Here is a 22,454-nt window from a genome sequence, read left to right as displayed (position 1 = left end):
CCCCCCCGGCTTCTCCACTCGCACCCCGCCTGGCCCCCCGTCTCCGTGTCCTCACCTACCCGTCTGCCAGCCTCCCCCCTAGCCTCCAGCCTTGTGCCCTCCGTTCCTCCAGCTTCTCGGTTCCCCGAGTCCTCGTCTGCCTCTCCCCCTCCTTCCACCTGCCCTCGCCTCGAGCCTGTTTTTTCCTCAATAAACCTCTTTTTCACCCTCAGCGTTGCGTTTGGGTCCGTTCTGTCTCCCACCGTTACAAGTAGTGTACTTTGATGGAATTAAACAAAAAACCCACAGCTCCCATTATGTTTTGTGAGCAGAGCAGTGTGCATATTATACATCATAGTAGTTAATATCAATATCCACCCACGCTCTCTTGTACTTTTATTGTTCCACATTTTAGCTGTAATCTCTGCTACAGTGCTGCTAAGACAGTGCAGCCATGCTAGTGGCCCTGTGAGGTTGTCAGCATGCTAACATGCTCACAGTGACAATGCTAACATGTTGATGTGGACTGATGATGGACTTGAAATGTGGAGCCTAAATTGTGATGCAGTGTGAGAACAGTTTACATAACCAGGTTGTCTCTACACTGTAAAACTTGTTCATGTTAGGTGTCACAACACAGTGTATATAGCTCCAGAGTAACAGTGTGTCAGTACACTAACACATCTCCGGGTCAACAGTGTCCTCATATGACTGTCTGGAAGCTCTTTTATTCAGCTTTTGCTCATCTTATTAAACTAAGCTAATGCTGCACTCTTTTATTCATCTCCTCTCCTCCCTTCAGCAGTGATTCATGTTTTCATGTTCACTCATGAATAATTTTAACTACTCATACATTAGTCATGTTTGATTGGCATGTCACTAACAAGGCATCTCGTTTTCTCTGAGCCGTCATTATGTGAATGAGCTGAGTGTCATTTACATAGCACTGTGTACATAGAAGGGTAGAGGTTACACCTGGTTATACGCACCTGCTGTGTTGAAAATCTGACAGAATAATCCAGTACACAAAAACAAACTAACAAGTATCACACAGTCTCAGCTGAACATTTTCATTATCACAAATCATAAAACTCTTTGAGGTCCTGGTGGGACTGCCAAGCATGATATCTGTTACTGTCTGTAGAGGCAAGAGGATTTCCAGAAATGTCTAGACAGCAGATAGATCAGCTGACAGGAAGTTGATCATAGAAGCATGATCAAAATGACTGGAGGAGTATGAAGAATCTGATCTAAAACTACACACACAAACAGACAGAAATACAAAGGTAGACACTTACGTCAGAGTTGAACCTCAGCTGGCAGACGTTACATGAGATGACCTGTTTCTTCTTGGGTACCAAGGTAACGCCAAAGGTGTGGTTGATGACGGCCTTCTGCACCGGGTCCATCTGCAGGAAACACACAGGGGTCAGAGGTCACCAGCCTGTTCAAGATTGGCTGAACAGTCATGACAGAGTGATGCTGACAGAGTCTGTACTGCCTGCAGCTACAACACCCTGTCACTGTTACTGTCCCTCATACACACACAGTCATACCGTGTTGAAGTTTGGGAAAAGTCCGACTGGTGACGTTGTCTCGACAGGAAACGACAGGAATGATTTCATCATCACTGAGGGACTACTGGCGCCTATCAGCCCTGGCAACGCCCCGCCCACTGCACCACACCCAATTCCTGGAAACAGAGAGACAGAGTGTTTGAATATTGAATCGAGTGCTCTTTAGCTCCAGGGGCATCAATGGAGGTGATTGGTGGTCAGTTCAACATCAAACAAAAAAGGGGATGTCCTTCAAAATGGCTCAACACATACAAAAAACACCACCCAGAAAAGGCGTGGCAGCTGGTTTTGGAAACATTATGGAGTTACAGCAAAACTTCAGAAAAAACATTTACCACCACTCCCATCTGTTCCTTTTCTAATTCACATTTTCTTATTTGTGTCCTTCTGACAGACAGATGCTGGAGAATTCTGTAAATATTTAAAAACACTTTGTGTTCTCACACGTGTGTACTTTCTGGCCAAATTGAACATTTTTGCCCGGGGCTAAACCAGTGTTTAAATATAACATTTCTACAGACTGCACCACTCGGCTCTCATCTTCTTCTTGGGGATGGAGGGTACATTATGTCCACTCAGACTGTGGAAATGTTGCATTTAAATGTTGGTTTTGACTAGGGAAAACATGTTATCATCGCAAACAGGAGACATCTGTGAGATCATGAAAATACCTTTGAAGACACAAACCGGAACGCTATGTGAATTATAGAGGCGTTTTCAGATAAACTGTTTGACCAGTAACCATTTGTATTAATGTAAGCAGGTCAGTAAGTGTATCTTGAGCTGGTGCCTTAGCTTGAACCTCAGCAAAGATATTGCTAAGTGATACAAACACCTCTTGGCCATGCCTCAAAAGAACAAGTGGAGGAAATCCATCTCACTCTGATATTTACATCATTTCAACCTGGAGACCTGGAGCAGTTGATCTACTTTACAGTAACAACATGAAGAACATATGGAGCTGCAGCTGCTGGAGACAGAGAGGGGTGATAATACAAAGAGAAAAAGAGAGACAGAAGGTGATTGAGCACTTCATAATAATGACTCCATGTGTCCAGTTGCCACAGTGCCAGTAAGAGCTGCTCTGTACGTCTCAAATCTCCTTCATCGATATTTAAAGACACAGAGCGTAGCTAAGTAAATTTACTTGAGCACCTATAGTGGGAACCTAGTTGACTGACTAAATCAAGGGTCATAGACATCACGCCATATACGACTATTACAAAACAAAATTACTATGAAACTGCCTTGAGTGATATTCAAATATGACAGAATTATCACAACCTGAACCATTACGTACAATAAACATTTAAAAGCCACCAAGAGTCGACTCAACACATCATTCTTGGGCCATTTGAAGAAAAGCGGTGATGCCTTTCGATGTCCATAACCCAAGTTTAAGCTTGCTCCCAGCTGTGTTTGTTCCCAGTTACATATGAGGAGGTGTCACATGTATATGCACAGTATACACAGAGAGTAGGTCTGATGAAGAATAAGCATATATTTTTTTATCTGTGTAAGTGTGAATAGTCACAGCTTGTAGAAGCCCTGCAGTGAATTTTTTCATAACAGGGTGTGGGTGGAAACACTGATAGCAAGTGAATCAGCTCTGACAGAGGAGGAGGAGGAGGAGGAAGAAGAAGAGGAAGAGGAGGAGACATTGGTCTTATTGGTTTTGTCCAGCATAACTCATGTAAACCCATTATCTCTCATTCAAATTCACTATAAAACAGTCTAACCCATTCTAAATGCACTATAACCCATTTTAAATGCATTGTAACCCATTATAACATATTCTAAATTCATTATAACTCTGAATGCCTTATAACCCATCCTAATAATTTTAAATCAGCTATTATAACACTTTTAGCCTATTCTAAATGCACTATAATCCATTATGACATGTTTTAAATCCAGTTCTAACCCTTGCAGATGAGGATTTCTAAAACAGTTTTAAATGTTGATCTGAATACACTTGATTGAGAGCTTTAGAGTTTTACATGTACCCAGGTCAGCTGTGTGTGTTTTTCAGACTAGAATTTATCAGATAGCTGTGGATTAACTGTGTGCCATGCTGCTACTCTCTGAGTTTATCCTCATATAGCAGAGCTATGAGTCAATGTCTGTATTTATCACTACAGCTCATTATTAAGTTCAGAACAGCATGACACAACACAGCACTGTAATCAAACACATGTAGCCGGACACACTACAGCTCAGATCACTGTCTGGATCATCTGTTATTAGCTGGGGGATTATTTATGATTGTAAATACAGATTAGCATCTATTTTTAAAGCTGGTGTGATGGCTCAACTTGGTGGACCTGCCAAAACAAAAGCTTCACCTTCCATAATACAGTCAAAGTGAAATAGATGTAATGCAGGTAAACTGAATCTCAACTCCTGCTGTCTGACTGTCATTACTTAAAAAAACAAAAGTGCATTTACAGCAACTGTGAAGCAGAAACGTATTCCTCAACCTACTTTATCAAAGGTTTTATTAGCAGTATTTAGTAACTTGTAGAGGTTCCCACAGTCAGTTTGATTGACTGTTTATATCACATCATCGTAGTACAAACATCAATTCACTGCACACTGTAACTGCCAAGATGATGTTCTGTCAGCATTACTATATAGTGTGTTTTATAGTATATTGTCAGGTCCCCTGTTCCTGGGTAGTGTGTGTGTGTTCCTTTTTTACAGGTGTGGAGTCAGGTGTGCAGGAGGCTGTTACCAGCTGCCACCCATCAACCTCATTATGCTCTGCCTTTTATACCGGGTTCCTGCCTCCACTCAGCGCCAGATCGTAGACTAACGTTACCAGTCAGTCACATTCAAGCCGTTCTAATTTAAGACTAGTTCTTCTGCCTGTTCCCTGCTAACCCTGTTCTTCTGTGCCGCAGATATCCCTGCCTGACCCTTCTCCTGATACGACTCCTCTCCTGCTCTCACCCGCCCGGGACTGTGGGCCCGTGCCCCGTGGACTTCCGCTTTTCCGGATTCCCAGCCTAGTGCTGCCCCTGGACTCTCCACTCTCTGAACCCAATCTCTCACACCCAGCATACTGTTAATAAACCCTGTTTCATTCACCACCTCTGAGTCTGAGTACTGCATTCGAGTCTGAAAACCAGCCACAGCCTTACAGTATATGGGGTTTTTAAAGGGGGCTAGGCTATGTGAAACTCTACCCACTGTGGGTGGCAGTTTAAGGAATGTGGGTAAAGTCACTAAACTGATTCAGAAGAAATTTGAACAGACTACTTCACAGGCATCAGTTTGCTCAATTATTTAACAAAATACAATTTAACTGGCTGTGATTGATCAGCATCACTTCATAAAATCAGGACAGTGTTTGACCAGTGGTTTGAGATCAGGTGTGCTGCTTTCCTGTTGACTTGGGAGGTGGAGGAACAGAGAAATCCCTGCAACCTTCGAAAAGACCACTGAAACCACCTAAAGGATCATCATTTGAACACCTTATAAACCTAGAGAACCTGTTAAAGGACCACTCACATAATACAAGAACCCACTGAACCTTATCAAGACTACTGAAAACCATCGCAGGAATGCCTAAAACATCCAGGAGAATTTGTAACCTGGGCACTTTATCAAGAACTCCTCAAAATTTGACCATGACACTTTCAACATCAGAAAGGTTTAGGGGAAGGGGTTTCTGAAGCTGTTCAGAACATCTATCAGTCACTTCAACTGAACCACAGCTGACTGAACAACCTCTTCAAGCACCATTACCACCTCAAGGATCATAGTAGATTCCTCCAATAATCTGGAAACTTTCTTAAGGGCACCTTCAAGCACTTTTCTCTTCTGTGTCATGTCACTATTTTAAGAACATTATTTCACTTTTTCAGGCAACAGAGAGGGAATCTGTGTTGAGTGTTTAATTATGGGACAATGAAAGCTTTACAATCTCTTCAAGGACAAGTAAATTGACCTCAAGGACCATTTGAACTTCCTTAAGGACCCCTAGAATCTGCAAAGGGATGGTTTAAACCATCTCAGGACCTGAACATCCTGAAGGACCATTATAGTATTTTGGAAACTTTCTCAAAGACATATTAATAAGTGTACTTGTCTCATGACACTTTCACTCTGAGTAACGCATCCATGTTGAATGTTAGATTGTGGAAAATTCAACCCTTGCAATATCTTCAAGGACCACTTAAACCATCTCAAAGACCAACAGAACTTCCTTAAAGACCCCTAGAATCTGCTCAACCACTCTAGATCCCTGGGACATCCTAAAGGACCACTGGAGCCTTCTCCGAGACTCCTTTAGACTTTATAAACCCCATCTCCCCACTGTCTGAGCTGTTATGAATTGTAGATATCTTTTACTGTGTGTGTGTGTGTGTGATGAATAGTTTGGTGACAAGGTCATCTTAATTCTGTCCTTCTGTCCTCTGAGATCTGGTTACAACACACACACACACACACACACAGCAACGCTTCTGTCTTGTAGTAAGTTGCTGATCTAAAAGCTGCTATAAATACTGATACGCATTTGCTACTGCATTCGCTTTGAAGCAGTCTGTAAACCAGCATGAAAACTGGCCAACAACAAAGTAACGAGCCAGAGAGTTTTATTTCAGGCTGTTGGTCATTGGTCAGAAGATCTGTGAAACGTGACCACTTGTAACAAACTAACACTGTCAGTTTTAAGTTTCTTCACAAGTTTAAAAAAATATATATTTCCGTCTACAGAATGCAAATCTGAAGAGGGATGTAAGTATAGTACTGCAAGAATAAGCATAAATGACTAAAGGGCTAATGTGACAGAAGCCAGCGAAGCTGTGCAGTGAGTAAACCTCACTTCCCAACAATTTAAGACACGCACTGGAGACCGATGCCAGTGCCCATGGGTTTTGGCTTCCTCGACTGCGTGTCCACCTCCCGTACCCGAGGTTGCACTTGGTCCATTTTAAAATACATTTTAAGATCTTAGTGTCGAAAATCACTAAATGGGTTGGCATCTTGTTATATCTCAGACCTCTTACAAGTTTACACCCCCTTGAGGTCACTTAAGTCCACTGATCAGACCAGCTCCAGCTGGTCGCATCTAAAACCAGGCTAAAAACCACGGGCAACCGCGCTTTTTCAGCAGTAACCCCCAAACTATGGAATGAGCAACCTCCACAGGTCAAAATGGCCCCCACCCTTGAAACTTTTAAATCCCGTCAGAAAACTCACTTTTATTCCCTGGCTTTGAACCCAGCATGAGAGCTGTGTGGTCTTCTGTAGTTGACTTTCAATTGTTCGTGAACCATTTGTTTGTGTGTTGTCTATGTTTTTATGTGTTCTAAGTGTTTATTTTTATGTTTTTTATGTTTTATTTCTTGTGCAGCAATTTAAAAAAAAAAATGTGATATTTAAATAAAATGGATGGGCTGGATTGGATTGAAGAACTGACTCTGGTTTAAACCTGTCTACTGAACAAAGCAGTTTTAGAACAGACTCTGAAAGTAGAACTGACCAGTTTAGTCTGATCCAAGCTGACTGGTGTAAATCCATTCTAATGGCCTGATCACACCAGAAAGTGGCAGAGCCTGAACTCCAGGAGGGTCTGTACAGCGGGGATAGTAAACGGTAACTTCATTCTTAAATCCTACAGTTTAGTTTCCTGTTAACGTAGAAAGGCACTCACGTAGCAAGCTCGCTTATATAACATGTTTTATAAATGATTTCCAACAAATCAACGCTTAAGATCAAAGAAAAGGCAAACTATTGTAAACACACAGACAGAAGGGAAACAACAGTCAACCAGAGAGAGAGAGTGCTGCTAACAGCTGTTTATCCGAGCCTACAGCTTTCTACATACAGGACAAAAAGTTCACACAGTTTATTATTCAACTCCTGTCTCAAACTACCAACAAACCATGCCTCTTTGGTGGAGTAGTTTATACTCCAACAGAGGAAGTTAAAGGCCCTGCACACCTGTCCTTATCCTGGCTGATGAAGACCTCTGACCCGGTTCATGATGGGCAGCGCCATAGAGAGCTTAAGTCCCTCCCCTTCCGCTGGACCACCATGGGACCTTACTTTGGAGAAAATATGCACATTAGTCAATGGCGAGAGACAACTAATTTTTTGATCCCGTTTGAATTGTGCTGTGAATTACACATATGATGATGGTCAATTTAAAATATACATTTCAAAGTCAAGAAAGTCGCAGTTTGATGTAAAACTTTTAAGGTATAAGACTGTGAAAATACATAATTACAAAGACCACAAACCCAAAAGTCACAAAAGTGACGTAACTTTTTCTCTCAATGACTGAAGGTAACGATACTGAAGCTAACATCAAAAAACTTGCATGGCAGGATGATGCGATAAAAGGACAGAGTCGTTGGTTTAAACACATCAGGTGAGATATATTTCTGTGTGGAACATAGCTGTTATCTAATTAGCAGCAACCAAGCAATAAACGTAAGCTAGCATTACATGTTGGTGACGTATATTGTGTGAGACGAGAAATGTAGTTAATTTTACTGTTTTCACACAAAACGACATGTAACTTTACTGTTTTACGACAAACTGCAACTCTCTTGACGAACAAAATTATCTTTTAAATTGACAAACATCATATGTGTAATTCAGAGCACAGTTCAAACAGGATTAAAAAAAAAGTTGTCTCTCGCTATTGACTACTGTACATTTCCGAAATAAGGTCTCATGGGCCGGAAGCGGAAGCGAGTGACTTAGGCTCTGTATGTCGGGCAGTATGTGAGGTCGCTGGACTCAACAAAGCTAACAGGGGAGTGAGGAAGAGTCTGCACACTCCTATACACTCCTGAGAAGAGATGTAAACATCCAAAATAAATTAAATCACACGTGTGAGTGTACAGTGGGTGGATGGTGCACCACAGCTAATAAGCCAAGATAGCTTCTATTCCCTCAAAGGTCAGCACTGTCAACCCAACTTGCTATTGTTCAACAGTGTAAATCCATATGTTAAAGTTCACCAAAGTTGAACTTGACATTGAAAATTTCTCGTGGATTTACTTTGCCCCTTTGAGCGAACTAACTAATCACAACCTCTGCTTTGAAATGAATAGATCTGCAGCAGGATTTCACAGTTTTAAATGCTGTTGTGACCAGGCCTTTAATCATTATAAAACCAAACCATTTCACAGTTTCAAAAAAATCTAAACTCTCTTTCCTTGTGCAGTGTTTGCTGACATCAGCAGAGATTAAATGGTCTGTAAATTGATTCTAAACCTTTTTAATTTGTAGCGTCCAGTTTCCTGCTAGTCAGTCCAGTTTTATCTGCAGCGGTAAGATTTATGATTCTGGCTGCAGTCAGTTATCTCTGGCATTCACACCTCACACACACACACACACACACACACACACACACACACACACACACACACACACACACACACACACACACACACACACACACACACACACAAACACAGATACAGTTCATATGATGAAGACGTAAGAAGAAAAATCTCACACAGTGCTCCTCCACCCCCAAAATTTAGCCACTGGCTGTGTCACTAAGAAACTGATATTTAATCACTCACATGACACCCCACCCCCGTGTATAAATCCAAATGGAGCTGACTAATTTGCACACAACTTGTCAGTTATTTGCGGGAACTAGCACACAGAACATCTGTGATGTTTCCAACAGCTTGAAAACATATTTGTTGATTGAAGAAAAATTCTTAAAATTAGGCTACAATTACCCTCTCTCTCTCAATGAACAATCAATCAAAAAAGCTTAATATGTTTTATATGTTGCTGTTGGGCAGCTTGAACCTGCTACGAAAGGAAACAGAGTTACAAAATGAGGTCTGTCACAATCAGCTGCATGCTGATTAGGAACAAATGAAGGAAAGGGAAGAAAAATGGATCAATTTTAAAAAGCTCTTTTTGGGTGGACGCATGAAACACTGAGCATACAGGATAAACAAGTGGCAAGACTATGACACAAACACACACACACACACACACACACACACACACACACAAACATGCAGTGCCAAGTAGGTGTAATTCAAATAAAACTAGCACATAGCAACCAGCTGGCCAATAACAAATCATGTTTCAGCTGCACTACACACTTCTTCTATGTGTGTTTGTGTGTGAGAGAGGCTCTGTAAAACAGTACCACTTTAAATATGTTGACGCAGATATCAAAGTCATAGCAGTTTATTTCTGAATGACAGATTAGCAACTATGATATTCTGCAGCAGGCATGAAGTCACTTAATCAATGTGGCTCTTTTTGTTGTTATACAGAATACAGCTTTAACACATACAGTGAATCTAACTTTTATAAACTGCTCCACGTAAGAGGAATGTTTCACAGATAGTTATGAAGTCCAATAAGTAAGAAAAGTACCAATACTACGTGGTAAAAATATTACAAGTGACGGTACAGATGTATCAGTAGTGATCTGCTTAACTTATCAAATGTTACAGTACTCATTTTGCAGCAGAATGACTTCTGCCAGTGTTATATTAAAGCTTGGCATTATATCATTGGATTAATAAATGTGTAAGCAACATTTTAATGTTGTAGCAAGTTGAGGTGGAGCAACTACTTTGTACACAGCTGGTATTCTAATATATCATATTTTATAAACTTATCATATGTTTTGTGTGTTAAACGTCCATCTTAAAAGGAGCTAGTAACTATAGCTGTTTAATAAATGTGTTGTAGTACAATATTTGTATAGGGGTAGAAGTACAAAGCAACAAAACATTTCAATACTCAAGTCCCTCAAGATGGAACTTAACAATGTTTCCTCCTGCAATGTAGTGCACTGAAGTACAAATAACTTAACATTTTAATTAAGTACAGTTCTACACTCAAAATGATCAAGGTTTAAGTTTTCCCATCTTAACAGGTGCATTTAAGGAAGGAAGGAGATGTAAACTAAGACCAGTCTAAACAGACTGTCCTGTGAAGAGGTCTAATCAGGCAAACTAAGTGAAAACACACGTATGGATGCACAATGGGTGTGCAGGGGCTTTAAAAAGAAATAAGCCCTCATTAATGTTATTAGCTACACCCTGACACACAAGTCAAACCATGAAAAAGGTTGCTAGTTGGCATTTAGATACGGTTCATATTCACACTGGCTTTTTACAAAATGGAACGGAAATAAACATAAAGTCATATGTACAGAGGCCCTGAAGCTCAACCAAATACACAAAACATAACCTAATACAGAAACGCTGGAAGTAGCACAGATGACACAGAAACATTTTAGCTAATATTCCAACACCACTTAAGGAGAGACTTTAGTTACTTCAAGAGTCACAAACTATGGCAGCAACTAGCGTGTCCAATCCACGTGCATCCGTTTTTAGTGTCCCCTGGAAACAGTTTCCATTGTTGTCTGTGCTACTTGTAGCATTTCTGTATTTGGTTGTGTTTTCTCACTTGTTGTGTTGTGTTGTTGTGTTGTTTTAGAAACAGGACAAAAACAGAAATCCATGTCAACATCCATAGGGAATCATCAAGCAGTTAAAAGGGTAAATATCAAAGAAACAAATCTGGTAATTACTCAAAGTAATTTTTCAAAACACAGTTCACTCAAATCTCTTCCGTCTCTCAATATTGGCTAACCAATTTGAGTTGGGTGACTAAAGATGAAGGGTGTACTGCAGAAGAGTTGTGCAACAGAGTATTTTCTGTGGTATAAACGTCAGTATATCAATGTCCAGACTGTTACTACAGCTTCATTACATCATCGTCCAACTCAGCAGAGAACAGAAAAACATCTGGTACTGTTAATCAGACTGTAAAGTGATTTGAAGAGAAGGAGTTAAAGTGAAACCGACTCAAAAAGACAACAGGAAGTGATGAAGGCTGAGGCTGAGGAAAAGGATGATGCCAATGAAGATGATGACATTTATTTTAATTAAAGGATCCTACCTGAACCAGACGTCTTTTTTCTTTATATCGATCCAGTTTTACTTTTTACTTTTCAATATTTTCTCTCCTTTCAGTCTGTGTTTATTCAATCTACTGTACTCTACTGTAATCTAGTCTGCTGTTCTCAGTCTGTCCGTGTTACTCTGCTCTCGCCTTTTTATGAACCAAAGCACAACAGCCAAACTCACCCACCACTCACTCTGTGTGTGTCTGTGTATGTGAGTGAGTGAGAGAGAGAGAGAGAGAGAGAGAGATCAGGTGACTGGAGCAAGAGTGGCATGTATCATCGCCATCTGAACCCCCAAACCATGAGCGTCAGGTGTGTATTTCTGTGTGTATGTGTATGTGTGTGTGTGTTACTTCTTAATCCCCTGCTGCCATTTCCTCCAGAGAGAAGAAACTCTATCCCTGGGGATGAAAGAGCGAGAGAGCGAGAGAGAGAGAGAGAGAAACCGAGACAGAGACACATCCACATCCACAGAAAGAGAGACATACAAACAGATTCAGACTTACACACTAGGTGGGTTTCCATCCACTTGTTTTTATTTTCAATTTGCGCATTAAAAACCCTGAGTGAAAACGCAGAAAGTGTTTTTACACAAAAGTTGGTTTATCGATAAAAGAAAAATGTGACAAAGTGCAGTGGAAACAGTCTTAGTGAATAAATCATGACTTACTTCTGACAGATTGAAACAGAGAGAGAGAGAAAACATGACCATTCACACTATTTACAGATTATATTGGAGGATTAAAGATTAAATTACCCTGCTGCAGTCCCTGCTGGTGTGTGTGTGTGTGTGTGTGTGATGAGATCAGAGAGCAGTTGCTGTTGGTTCACACGTCTCCTGTTACACAGAGCACAGTGTGTTTGTGTGTGTGTTTCAGTTGTTCACCAGTGGCAGGAACTAACCTCACTGTAACTGACTCCAGCCAACATTGAGACTACATCCACACTACGTTGTCTAATTTTAAATTTTAAATTTATGTGTCCACTTTAGCATTTCACCATCGTTTTAGAGCTCTGCCTACAGTGAAACACCTGAACAACTTTAAAATGGATGCATTTTTAGCAACAAAACTGAATCACAGCCAACATTACATTTACTGATTTGGCTTTTATCCAAAACGACTTACATTTGAGGAACAACCATCAACAAAGCATCAATTCAGCAAGAGATCTACAAGTGACAATAGATACTATTAAGAGCAGCAAATTGTATAAAAACCTCGTCATCTCACACCTTTCAGATGTCACGAATGCGTTGGCTGTGTCAATCAATTTTCTACCTTTACAAAGACGACAACCTGACAATCACGCCCACTTCACACAGTAATCAGTCAGTTCTGTGGCGGCGAGAAAGTTGGCAGGGTTTGAACTTGTCTTTCAAACTCTATGTTTTTATTGACGATTTCTGCCACTTCTAATGTGTACAAACGAGTGCAACACAATGAAAGCCTTCACAGAAAGAATGTCCAAAATTGCACACAAAATTGTCTTGCAGTTTGGCATTCGATGCAGTAGAACAAGAAATATCTTTTGTCTTTCACTTCTTCCTTGGAAAACCTGGGGTTTACATACATTATCCACACTTCAACTCAACTACTGACAGAGATTTAGGTTAATTAATGTTTAGCTGCTTCCTTTTGCTCTTCATGATTTTGTTGCAATCATTGTTATTTGTTCTGTCTTTACTACTGTCCTTTGTATTTATTAAACTGTCTTCATTGGTTTAGAAACATCTTGCCAAAGGACTACAGGTAATTTATGTGCGTCCTTCTGAATAAAGATTAATTTGGGCAATCATCGCGTCTCACTCCTCTCTATGACAGCAGGGTTTTTGCCCCGCCTTTGAGTGTGGCAGTTCGCAAAAAGTATAAAGACTTTTACCTTTAGACGTGGTCAGACGAAGACCGAAGAAGAGTTCCAGCACGTAACTCCCTCTAAAAACACAAACTGTCACTTTTACATTTCTGTTTGTGTACAGGTTAAACAAACAACATACATCACGGTAATAAGTCACCTTTAGAGGTGTTGGCAGGTGTATTTTTTAACTTTGGACAGAGTCAGGCTAGCAGTTTCCTTTGGCTTTTAAGTGTTTATGCTAAACTAAGCTTACCACGTATGGTCCTGACTCAAAAAAACTAAGAAATCAAGAAATCCATCAGCTCCATGAGTACCAACTGCATTTCTGTCCTGAAGAGGTGAAGATAAGTACAAGTAGAGCCTCTGTGGTCGCAGTTATAGTTGTTACGGTGCAACAACATGATCCCTCACTGGCTTCCCACTGCAGCTGAAATTACTGCAGCTTGAGATTAAGCTTGAAAGAAAGCAGGATATTAATACCTCAGTGATCCTACTGGGAGGAGAACCCGTCTTAGTACGTTCATCTGCATCTTAAACATCCACAGAGAGAGAGAGAGTGGTAGAGCGATATAGTCCGAGTGTGGTTTTGCTGACGGCATCATTAGACATCACACTGCATTATTATTATGCAAAGAAACACACACATTAGCATAACAAGCCTGTGTGTGTGTGTGTGTGTGTGTGTGTGTGTGTGTCTAAGTAGGTCATGTTCAGATCCTTCTTCATCCAAAATCACACACAGACACACAAATCAGACCAATCAGGAACATGAAAGCAGACAGGAGAGCTCCAGTGTCAGTGGAAAATACCAGAAACTAACACAAAGAATACAGCACAGTCACCTGCAATAGAAATGTCATCAGAACCAAACTAACATGGTATATTAAAGTGTTTGACAGAACAAACAACAGGATTTAGCTATTCTTTGATTTAACCTTACCAGTAATGGAGATTAAAAAAATGAAGTTTGTCCAGAGAGTAGTGCTGGAGGAAAGGTCACTGAAATCCAAGCAGTTACCAGGAAATTTCATGTAAATCTGACCTGTAGATTATAAATTATATCCAGCTCTGGAACATTTTGTACAGCAAGAAGTGCTGGACAAACTCAGGTCCAACCTCGAGGTGGGGGAAAAAACTGTAAAAGAAACAGTGAGGGATGAAGCTCAGGTTTAATATGCAGAACTAAAAGCAGACACACTGGACAAGGAAAACCATTGTGTGTGTGTGTGTGTGTGTGTGTGTGTGTGTGTATGTGTGTGTGTGTTTAAGAGACAAAAACACAGCACACACACTGAGCTGTGGTGATGAGCAGCAGTGTGTGGGTAATCACAGCAGTCACGCTATCTATAATGAGAGGAATGTGAGACAGACAGTCAGTCAGACAGACAGGAAGTAGTCACAGATTCTGCGGACCAAACGATGTCTTTATTTTCTCCTAATCAGACATACTTTCTTTCAGGAATCATCTAGAAATTCTCTGTCTAAAAGGATCCATAATGTTTGCTAATGACATTCCTGAAACACGTCCTTCTCCTCTTCTTCCTCTGAACAGAAACAGTCAGATTTACATACTGAGCGCTCATAAGAAGATCATCACATTTCAGAGTAAATAAAGCAAGAGAGGTTGGACAATGTGCTGTAAATAATCTGATTAACTTCAGACTAACTATCCATAGTTGATACATTTCAATTTACCTGTTAGTGTAACAAAAACATCCTGACTAGAAATGCCAGAAATTAGGGGAAAAATAACAATTTAAACATTGTGTACTTTACTTAGGTTGAAATTTGGCATATTGTGAAAAGGAAGATGGCGGCTAACGGATTTTGATAAACTAGATTGTCGTGAAACTTTCAACAGACATCCGTGGTCCTCAGAGGATGAATCCTACTGACTGTGGCGATCCCCTAACTTTTCATATATGCCATCAAGAAGTTCACATTTGTGCTGTTTTGTGAACTATCTCAATAATTATTAGATGCACTGTCATGAAAATTAATATACACATTCATGCACCCCTCAAGATGATTTTCTATGGTAATCACTTAACTTTCCATTTAGCGTCACAGGCAGGTTAGAATTTGTCAAATTTGCCTGCTAACATGCTAAAATAAGATTGTGAACATGGTGAACAAACAATAGGAACATTTAGCATGCTGATGTTAGCATTTAGTTCAAAACACTGCTGTACAAATACAGACAGTTACTAGCATGACTGTAGGCTGCTAGTCTTGTTCTAATACATCTTGATGTTGCAGCAACCAATATTCCAACTATATAATATAATTATCTCTAAGGATTAGTCTTGGCAGAAACAAAGCAGCCAGAAGAACGTCCATCTTATGTAGAAGGTTTCCACAGTGTCTTCAACATAGGTGAATGTTTCTAAATACTGCGTGAAAGTCCATAGATTTAATTACTAAATATAAATGTTGGATGTCCTAATAATTTATAACATTTCCATCGATCCATCCATCGTCAACCGCTTATCCTGCATACAGGGTCACGGGGGGCTGGAGCCAATCCCAGCTGTAATCGGGCGAAAGGCGGGGTACACCCTGGACAGGTCGCCAGTCCATCTCAGGGCATTTATAACGTTTCAAATTTAAAAGTTACCATCACCAAATACTAAAACTATCTCTTATTGTAATTTTATTTTAACAGATATCAGATTTATCTATAGCACAATTTTTACACCTCAGCCAAGAGAAAACAGTGTTTAGAGAGATTTCAGCTACAAACAAGAACAGATCAACAGAAATGTACTGATTGATCGATCTGATTAACACTATAACAAAGTAGAAAATAGCCCCTCAAAGTATTATATTTTGTGACGTAATAAATAACCATCACAAAAAAAAAATCAACCTCTGATGAACAGTCTCCGTGACAGAATGTCTCAATGACAATGACAGTTTTCACAGGAGAACCACCATTTTTAGACTGAACACATAGTGAGCAGAGGGACAACAACCTCAGTTCAAGTTCCAAGTCCAGGTCATGACCTCCGGGTCACGTAATCCCCACCATCCCTTCATAAACAGCACACTCACACACACCTGCAGACACAGTGTCTATAATGTCGGCTACCCAGGCAGAGAAAAAAGACGGTAACAATGAAAACCAAAGCAGCTAAATGTGGAGCTCAAACAGAAATTGACAGAATAAGGATTTCCTACCTCGACTCAGGAAACTACTCCACATAATCGACAGGGAGACAGCTGCCTCACCTCCACCTCCTCCTCCCTCTCCCCTCTATCATCTGCTCACCCAATAACAAAAAGCAACGAAGAGAAAACCCAAAACAAACAGCAGAGAATCGCCACCTGACTGTCTGTGTGAACGCAGAGGGACATGTGTGTGTGTGTGTGTGGATAGAGGAAAAGCTACCGACACACAGCGAGAAAGAGACAGAGAGTGGACAGAGTATTTGAATCACTGAGGTGATGATATTCACGGTGAGCGGTGATGACTGTCCCTCTGTCTCAGTGGAAATCTCTCTTTCTCTGTCGCTCTATCTCTGTGTCGCTCACTTGCACTCAGCCAGTTCATGGCATTGTGATTCAAAAAAAGAGAAGAGGAGGAAGGAGGAGGAGGGGAGAATGCAAGCATTTAGTTATTTCAGTCCAAAAAACAAAATACATCATTTATATAGACAAGAAGGAGAGAAAACAGAGGAAAACAGCAAATAAATAAACCCATAATTTAGCAAAGTAACCAACCGCGTTCCAGCGGGAAAAGAAAAACAATCCTTCTTGTTCTCTACCAGTGCTACCAGTCATCTACATGTCCAACCAGTTGTCTATAAGTCCTCTACAACCAGTTCATTACTATCTTTTCTATGTTTTATGCTGTACCATGGGTAGTTATAGTCCCACCAGTATTACAAGTTTTCCTCCACCGGTCGTACGACTCGTACTAGTCCTACATCGTTTCTACTAGTCCACTTTCCTACTAGTCCGCGCCAGACCCTGCTGTTACAGCAACAGTCTTAACACATTTTAACTCACATTAAACCCACATGGACATGTCGGTTGTTTTTTTACACTGGTTAGGGCTGTCACGATAACCGCAAGACTGAGATTCCACGGAGGATAGCAAGCACCGCAACAACTGCATTGTTCATACTTTACACTTCAGGGCGTGTTAAATTAATGAATTAGTGCTTCAGAGGTTCCACAACCGTAACGAGCTCTGGAATGGTTCTAGGACGGATCACCATGGGCTCTACATGACCTGACTTCAAACTTGGATGCTGTGTTTTGCTAACTAACTTGGCGTTAGCATATTGCGCGGCTAATGTGGCAAGCAGCCTCGGCGATGCTGGACTAACGTAATCCTGAGGGACAGTCGAGAGAAACTGTTAACGGTACGCTTCATTTGAAGCTCCCTAACTAACGAGTGTAGTGTGTCAGATGCCTGCAGCTGTTTTTCATGACGCTTTCTGTGGAAATTTAGTTATAATGTTACTACAGCGCAGTGGTTAGTTGTGAACAGTCCATTCTGCTCCTCACCGGTGTGTGTGTGTGTGTGTGTGTGTGTGTGTGTGTGCGCGCGCGTTGCTGCGGTATGTAAATTGACTTGCTGTTAGCGGCTCGCTGTGCAGTGAGGTGAGATCCACAGACACTTAGGCTATTATACTATGGCAGCAAATTAGTTCGTTGATGAAAAAATCCTCTACCAGTCCTGTATTACAAGTTGCCTACTCGTGGTCAAAGATGTGGGTCACTTGGCAACACCAGCTCAAATCTGGTCATATTTGATGCCCCACGTCCTTCCTCCCCTTCTGAGCCTATTGTCACCGCTGTACAGCACAATGAGTGTTTGAATCTGTCAGCAGAGTCTATTCATACGCTGCTGAATACACCAGCACAAGACCACATATCAACACCTGTTCAATCTCTCCATCTCACTCACTGCACACTACAATCCATGTCTATTAATAACTGTATGTCTTACTGTATATTCGATATTATAAGATATATTTTTAGATATTATGTATGCGTGCAGGACAACATGATGACCTTTATTAGCCCAGGAGAGCTAATTAGAGCTAGCTCTGTCTCACACACACTCACATGAAAAGGAAAGAAAGGAATGAAGATCTTCACCGTACTAAAAAAAAACAGGAACACTGAGGTTCTCATTAAAAGGGAAACTTGACATTATACCCCGTGAAAAAAGAAACTCCACTACCCTCCTCAAAAAATTTCACACAAGATATTCTTCAGCATATATTTACTGCAGCACAATGCGTTAGACAGTCAAAGCGCATTAGTGTTGTAGAGTACCCAGCAACAACTCTGCCCACACTAAATACTGAAAACTAGAAGAGGAGAGGAGCTTTAATGTTGTAAATGTTATTAGTCTCATGTGAATGAATCTCTTCATTTGCACTGAGTATGTGGATCATGGGAATTCACTTCTTTCATTAGTGACTGAGTGTGTTTGAGTGTATGTGTATGAGTGCGTATGCTGCCTCCTGGTGGTCATTAACTGCTACTGAGGGGACAACACAACCAGGATATGAGTGTACTCCGTGAGAGCAGGAACTGTATATGGCATATCCCCACTATTAAGAATAAAGTAACGTCTCTCTCAGCTCCACCTAAAATAAAATTTTGGTTCTCTGTAGCAAAGGGCAAAAGCAGTCACCCTAGCTGGATTCAAACCCAGGTCCACAGGGTATTAAACATGTAACTTGACCACAACACCAAGGAGCCTGGCTCATTGTTATGGCAGTCGAAGTATATTCTCAATTGTAGTGACGGTACACGGTCACGTTCTGCTTCTCCCAGTGCTTCTGTGAAGAATTTTTATGGTGCACCTTTAGTTGATTGATTAACTTTTAAATGTGTTTGTCTGTGTGTGTGCTTTCACCTCTGTACATTATGTATGTGTTTGGCAGTGGTGAAAACGAAGCTGAGGCTAATGTGATGCAGTGAAGTAACTGCTGTGTATTTTACTCTTTGTACTTTCACTCACAAACTCTATGTGCATGTGTACAAGATTACTTTCTGTATTTATTTATATGGGGACTTAATGTTGGTCTTTAACTGGTATTGATTTCTTCCTGGTATGAGTGTAACTAATTTGACAGTCTATACTTTGGTCTAACTATAATTTGTGGCATCTCATCTTTTCTTCCTATTTGCAATGACCATCATTGAAATTATTGTGTCTTATTAATTGTTTCTAGTAAATACTTGAATGCAACTCCTGTCTTCAACCTTTACTGGTATTGTGTTTAACTTACTGCAGAGCTGTAGCTGTGCACCTACACACATAGTGTGGGCAGTAGAACTACACTAGATTTCATTTTTATTATACCATACCATTCGCTACATATATCTGACAGCTATAGTTACTACTTTACAGATCAATTTGTTACACAAAAAAAGACATGATAGATTTATAAAACAGGATGCTTTGTTATAGATTAAACTATCCAAGAGTATAAAGTACTCACAATTGGCTACACCTTCATTAAAATGCTGCTTACACATTAATGCCTCAGTGATAGTAATCCAGTAATATCATATATAATAAGTATTTTACTCTGTTGTATTTTTGCTTTCACTTAAGTAAAGGATGAACTTCATTGATTGAGGAGCTCGACTGTCCCCCTGTAGCACAACTGTTTGTACTGGCTGTGATGTCATCTGACCTGACTGCTGATAGGCTGCTCAGCCAGCCAGGTTACACACACGTGCGCGCACACACACACTCAGCCTGGCCTAGAGCAGCTGAGATCAGGCCAAAGAGCTTTTAATGGTCGAGCGGGCATCACATAATGGACAGAGAGAGAGAGACATGACTATTCAGGCTGAGTGGTGTGTTTGTGTGTGTGTGTGTGTGTGTGTGTGTGTGTGTTTTTGTTTGTGTATGTTTGTTGGTGCGTGTACGTCCAGTAGAGAGAGATTTCATCTTTAACGAGTGTTATTGTAGCCTGTACACTGATATGGACACACAGTATGTAATTACAGCTGTGTTCATGTGTCAGTGTGAGATTGTCTTTCGGTTTCCTGTCTCCCCTGACATCATCATCTCACATACTGTAATTAAGCGTGCGTGTCTATGTTTGTTTGTTTTTTTATTTCTTGTCTTATCTTCTTCTTTTTTGTTGATTTTTGAAACTTATTTATCTTATTTTAATTAATATTATATAAGTTATATTATCTTTTTCTAGTCCAACTTGGAAGTCAGATCAACTCAGGGCTAAAACGGCAGATTTCCAATTCAAGTTCTGCATTGTGTTTTTCACAGGAGATTTTTGTGGACATATATACATTAATGGACTAAAACCAAATATAATGTAATGAAAAGAATCTATACATGTGAATTTAACGATGTCTATGAGAAATGTTAGTGTGGTTATGGAAGTGTGGTTTTGGAGCAGTGCTATGTCCCAGTTTAATGACCTGCTGCTGTCTGCTCCACTTTAACTCCTTTACATCTCACAGCATATTCTCACTCTGTTGACCAGCAGTTTGACTTTAAAAACTGGGTCTGAAAACTGTTCCAGTCACATCTGACCACAAAACCAAAGAGGGTCAAGCAATGTGAAAAGCTTCAATTGTAATTTCAGCAGCAGAGGGTGCTGGAAGTACTGCAATGATTAAACCATGAATATGTATTGATGAAAATAATTTATAGACACACTATAATATGGAACTGAAAAGCCACATGCTCATATTCTGAATCATTCTGTGCATTGCCCCATAGCCACTGATAAGAAGAGAAACTATCTTTATGTCAAAGGAATAGTTCTACATTTTGGGAAATACGCTTATTCAGAGATTTAGAGGACAATATCAATACCACTCTCATGTCCGTGTGTTAAATATGAAGCTACAGTCAGCAGCCAGTTAAGCAGTTATCTTAGCTTAAAGTGGTCTTATCATGCTAATTTCCAGGTTCATAATTTTATTTACTCCACACTGTGCAAATAAATTTCCATATATATAAAAAGTCCATCTATCTCTATGAGCCACCGAGTCTGTAACTTTTGTACACAATCAATATATTTACTTCTGGTTACACTTAACACAACTAGATGGGTAGTAATTTATTCAGTCCAGCCATGAATCATGAAAACTAGTGAAGCTCAGCATTACAATAACATTGGCACCACCCATAGGAAATGTGATTGTTTACATTGTAATTTTTCTACACAGTTGTGGACACTTAGAATAACGGGACCGTCTCAAGTGTGTAGCAGTGTGAGTTTATTAAAGTATAAAATGTTTTTTAACTTCCACCACTACACCATTTCATTAATCATGACAACGATTAATCGTTGTTTGTGTGACGGTGCAAAGCTTAAATTTTCGGTGTTATACACGGAACTTCCCATGTTAGGGAAGCGTGTTTGCATGCTCACGTTTGCTAAATAGCACTAAACATAAAGTACAGCTGAGGCTGATGGGAATTTTATTAGTTTTGCAGGTATGTTTTAGACAATTAAAATCAACAATTCATCCTGAGGGAAACATGAATGCTGAACCAAATTTCATGGCAATCCATCCAATATTAAGAACCTCATGTTGGTGTTAGACAAAGTCAGCTGGTCATCACAGTCATGAGAATTCATCGTCTAGGAACTTTGAATTGAATTTGTCCAATCCATCAGATAGATCATAAGACATCTCACAGGATACATATGACTTTGACTTGATGAAGAAGAGGAATGTCTGAGCAAAATTCACGATAATCTAACTAATAGTACAATCTTCCTCATCACTATGACTGGCAGGTGTTCGGGTAGAGCTAACAATATACAGAGGCTGAGTATAAAACTGCAGTGATGATCTGAGTTAATGCAGGTCAGTTTATCCTTTTTACGGGTCAATCTGAGATCCAGCACGCAAACATTCACACGCACATTCTGACCTCTTCCACAGGACAGCAGCTGTTGATGATGGTTGAGCCGAGTCACTCTTGCTCAGCAGACCTTACAAATTAATGTCCTGTTTAGTTCATAGTTTTTCTCTGGTTACCATGACAGCTTGCAAATCTGTCTGTAATTGTATGTGGGTTAGGAGAACAAACTACTGACTAGTTATTACCAGCTGTAGGCTTTGTGGTGCAACTTAGTGAGGCGACACAAAATGTCATT

The 22,454-nt window shown here is 40.3% G+C and overlaps 1 protein-coding gene across 1 annotated transcript in view; it reads right to left on the bottom strand.

The window, feature by feature from the left end:
* znf385b (zinc finger protein 385B) overlaps positions 1-22,454 on the bottom strand; it is a 56,626-nt gene that overhangs the window by 6,556 nt on the left and 27,616 nt on the right. Inside the window, exons 5-6 of the mRNA XM_046055023.1 lie at positions 1,536-1,672; positions 1,278-1,388 (exon numbers count right to left, since the gene is read on the bottom strand). Of these exons, the coding sequence (XP_045910979.1) occupies positions 1,278-1,388; positions 1,536-1,672 (248 nt within the window). The remainder of the gene's footprint in view (positions 1-1,277; positions 1,389-1,535; positions 1,673-22,454) is intronic.

This window comes from Micropterus dolomieu, linkage group LG07 (assembly GCF_021292245.1).
Source record: "Micropterus dolomieu isolate WLL.071019.BEF.003 ecotype Adirondacks linkage group LG07, ASM2129224v1, whole genome shotgun sequence".
Classification (NCBI taxonomy): domain Eukaryota; kingdom Metazoa; phylum Chordata; class Actinopteri; order Centrarchiformes; family Centrarchidae; genus Micropterus; species Micropterus dolomieu.
This window is presented reverse-complemented; position numbering and strand designations above follow the sequence as displayed.